General features: G+C 38.6%; 1 protein-coding gene across 1 annotated transcript in view; it reads right to left on the bottom strand.

Annotated features, from left to right (window-relative positions):
* LOC135204608 (basic salivary proline-rich protein 1-like) overlaps nucleotides 1–150 on the bottom strand; it is a 9,362-nt gene extending 9,212 nt beyond the window's left edge. Inside the window, exon 1 of the mRNA XM_064234755.1 lies at nucleotides 140–150. Coding sequence (XP_064090825.1) covers nucleotides 140–150 — 11 coding nt within the window. The remainder of the gene's footprint in view (nucleotides 1–139) is intronic.
* Nucleotides 151–3,367: the final 3,217 nt, after the last annotated feature.

Raw genomic sequence — 3,367 nt, 5'->3', positions numbered from 1 at the left:
CATCACGTAGCAGATCGTCTATCCACTATCATTTCTTGGTACGTTTCATCTTGACAGACAGACAGACGGACAGACAGAGAGGTTCTGTCCCTACAAGTCCCAAAAAAACAGATAACAAGTCTACGTAGACCAGACTTACCCGACGACCATTTCTGCCCATTATTTCCCAAAGGGACGGAAAGGGAAGAAACGTTTTTACCCACCCGAAAAAAAACAAAATATCCTCCCGTGGAAATCGTGTAGTGTCGGACTTTTTATTTTTTATTTTTGCTGAGTCGGCCAATATAATAAGTAAATAAATATTCTAATGTGTATTTTTATCAAGTTACATAATTCTATATTCAAATTCCTGCCTTTCTTTATGTTTTTTTTAGACCTTTTTGGACCGGGGGTTGGCTGAAGGAGTTTGTTTTTGTTTGTTTGTTTGTTGGTTTGTTTTTTAGAGGTTTGTGAAATCCCCACTGATATTTATCACGTTATTTTTAATGAATGTTTGTCTCGCTTTTATGCAATTTCACGAATTGAGAAAACGAGAGAGAGAGAGAGAAAGAGAGAGAGAGAGAGAGAGAGAGAGAGAGAGAGAGAGAGAGAGAGAGAGAGAAGATAGAATAATTGGAGAAAATGGAGAGAGAGAGAGAGATGGAAGACAGCATAATGAGAGAGAGAGAAGATGGTATAAATGGAGAGAGAGAGATAAAATAAATAGTATAAATGGAATGAGAGAGACAGAAAGACAGTATCTCTCTCTCTCTCTCTCTCTCTCTCTCTCTCTCTCTCTCTAAAACAAATAAAACAAACCACCCAAACGTCTCCCAACTGACTCCCCGAAGCTCCTCTTAAGTCAGATCGAGTTCAAAAATGCCCCTCCAAGTGATCAGAAGGAATCTGGAGGAATTCCAGGAGGAATTCCCAGTAGGAATCAACCTCAGGATTAGGAATTGCCAAGTTTTGATGGGATTCCTCGTCTCGGAGGACGAGGTGACGGGGGAAACTGAGCTCCCAAAGTAGCCCAGGGCTGCATGAGATGAAAAAGCATATTAGGGAATATATATATATATAGTATATATATATATATATATATATATATATATATATATATATATATATACATATATATACCTTCTCATATACCTGATGGGTATTTATAGGTTGCCTCTGTAGATACCCTTAGGGTATCTACAGGCACTTATCTGAGTGCCAGTAACAGAGACAAGTAATAGTTAATAATATCCCTTTTGCCTGAATGAGTATATATCATTATTATTAGTATTATTATTATCATTATTATTATTATTATTATTGATGTGGTGGCCATTGACTCGTAACTCAAAAACCTTCCAAAGAACATTATGGTGTTCACTGGACAGAAATCAATGAAGGTAATGCAAGATTGAATATATTTTTTGGAGCGTCTCCAACTACAGTCAAGCAGGTCTACGAAGGGACATCTAAGAACTATCAGATCTCCCTCCTAGATATTTTATTTTCGAAATATGTGACGGGACAGGAACTATACACGAACCCAACCTAGTCACACGACACGGAACGTACGTTCCAACTCCCATTGCCAAGACGAGCTGAAAAGAATTTATATATATATATATATATATCTTGTTTTCCACCACCGGAGCTAAATAAGATACCCTTTTTTTTTTTTTTTTTTTTCCTTCCACTCTCTGAGAAAAGTACACTATGCTAGAACAGAACAAAATTGGGACCCTTTTGTGAAAAGGATCTATTTTTTTTTTTCTTCCTGTCCAATAGATCGGAGGCAGGAGACGCTAGAATCCTTGTTTATGGCCCAGAGAGAGAGAGAGAGAGAGAGAGAGAGAGAGAGAGAGAGAGAGAGAGAGAGATCCTCTGAGGCCATTTTCGCTTCTAACTGTCTCTTCTAAGGTGTTCTTCCTTCAGATTCAACGTCCCACATCTCCTGCAGGAGTGTTTATTGGGCAGGGTTGGTTTCGTCTTTTGTGTTACCTGGGTCTCCACACTGCTTTGAGAGAGAGAGAGAGAGAGAGAGAGAGAGAGAGAGAGAGAGAGAGAGAGAATGTGATCCTAAGGAAGTGTTTATTTTGGCAGGCCTCTTTTTTTATTGTGATACCTGGGTCCTCTGACTGCTTTGAGGAGAGAGAGAGAGAGAGAGAGAGAGAGAGAAGAGAGAGAGAAGAGAGAGTCCCTATGTATAAAGTAGAGAATTTTTCCAGTGTCTACAGCTCATCAGATACTTTCTTACGGTTTATATCCAGAGTAGTAATACATATTATTGTATTTTACTTTGCACGTCTCCTCAAAAAAGCCGAATGGAGACCACTTTTCGAATCTCCAACTGTCTCTCACTATCTCCACTCCGTCTCCAACCTCCAGACTCGAACAGTTCCCGGGTAATATAGTCCCTTCTTTATTGTTATTTATTTCTTTTTTTTTTTTTTTTTTTTTTTTTTTTTTTTGTCCTCTCGAAAGTTTTCCTCGTCCTCTCCCGAGCTGAGAAAATGTTCCAGACTTTAAGTTTATGGTTCATTGTTTTCTCGTATTTTACTCCAGTTTTGGGGTTTTGTCTAGCTGCAATTTTGCAATAAAGGTTAAGGGCTATCAATTCTCACTAGTTAAAGTCTCTAGTTCTGTTTTGTCTTCTAGATGAATATCATGACCGTCAGCTTTGCTTTTGGTTTGGAGAAGCTACGAGACTTCCTTGTCAATGACGTATTTTGTTAGGACATATCTTATGCCATTTCCTGACTGGGATAAGATGTTAGATCTTGTTGTTAAATCCAAAAACAGACATAAAGAATTGTCTTTTGTCAGGTCTTGTATCTAATGGCATTTCCTGACTGGGATAAGATGTTAGATCTTGTTGTTAAATCCAAACACAGGCATAAAGAATTGTCTTTTGTTAGATCTCGTATCTAATGCCATTTCCTGACTGGCCTAAGATGTTTGATTTTGTTGTTAAATCCAAACACAGGCATAAAGAAACTAGCCTGACGTTTGAGTGTTATCGTGAGAGCAAAACTATCTCCAGAGAGAGAGAGAGAGAGAGAGAGAGAGAGAGAGAGAGAGAGAGAGAGAGAGAGAGAGAGAGAGAGAGAGTAAATGTACCATCAAGTATTCTATAAAGATGGTTCCGAAGTCCACACGATGAAAAATAAACGATCTGGAACACAATTACGACAGAAAATCAACGAATAAAGTTCGGTATGACTCGTATGCAACTTGAGAAAGGGAGAAAAAAAGTCGACCCCACCTATTGTGTAAACTGTATGCGTTATTTTTATGCAAATAATCCCGTCTTAATTATACGCCACAAACTGCAATTCTGAGATACAGAATAAAACTTTGGACGCGTCTGAGGGGGGCGGGGTGGGGAGAG

Source organism: Macrobrachium nipponense, chromosome 47, assembly GCF_015104395.2.
Source record: "Macrobrachium nipponense isolate FS-2020 chromosome 47, ASM1510439v2, whole genome shotgun sequence".
In the NCBI taxonomy this organism is placed as follows: Eukaryota; Metazoa; Arthropoda; class Malacostraca; order Decapoda; family Palaemonidae; genus Macrobrachium; species Macrobrachium nipponense.
The sequence above is the reverse complement of the archived record's forward strand: the minus strand, read 5'-3'. Positions and strand labels throughout refer to the sequence as shown.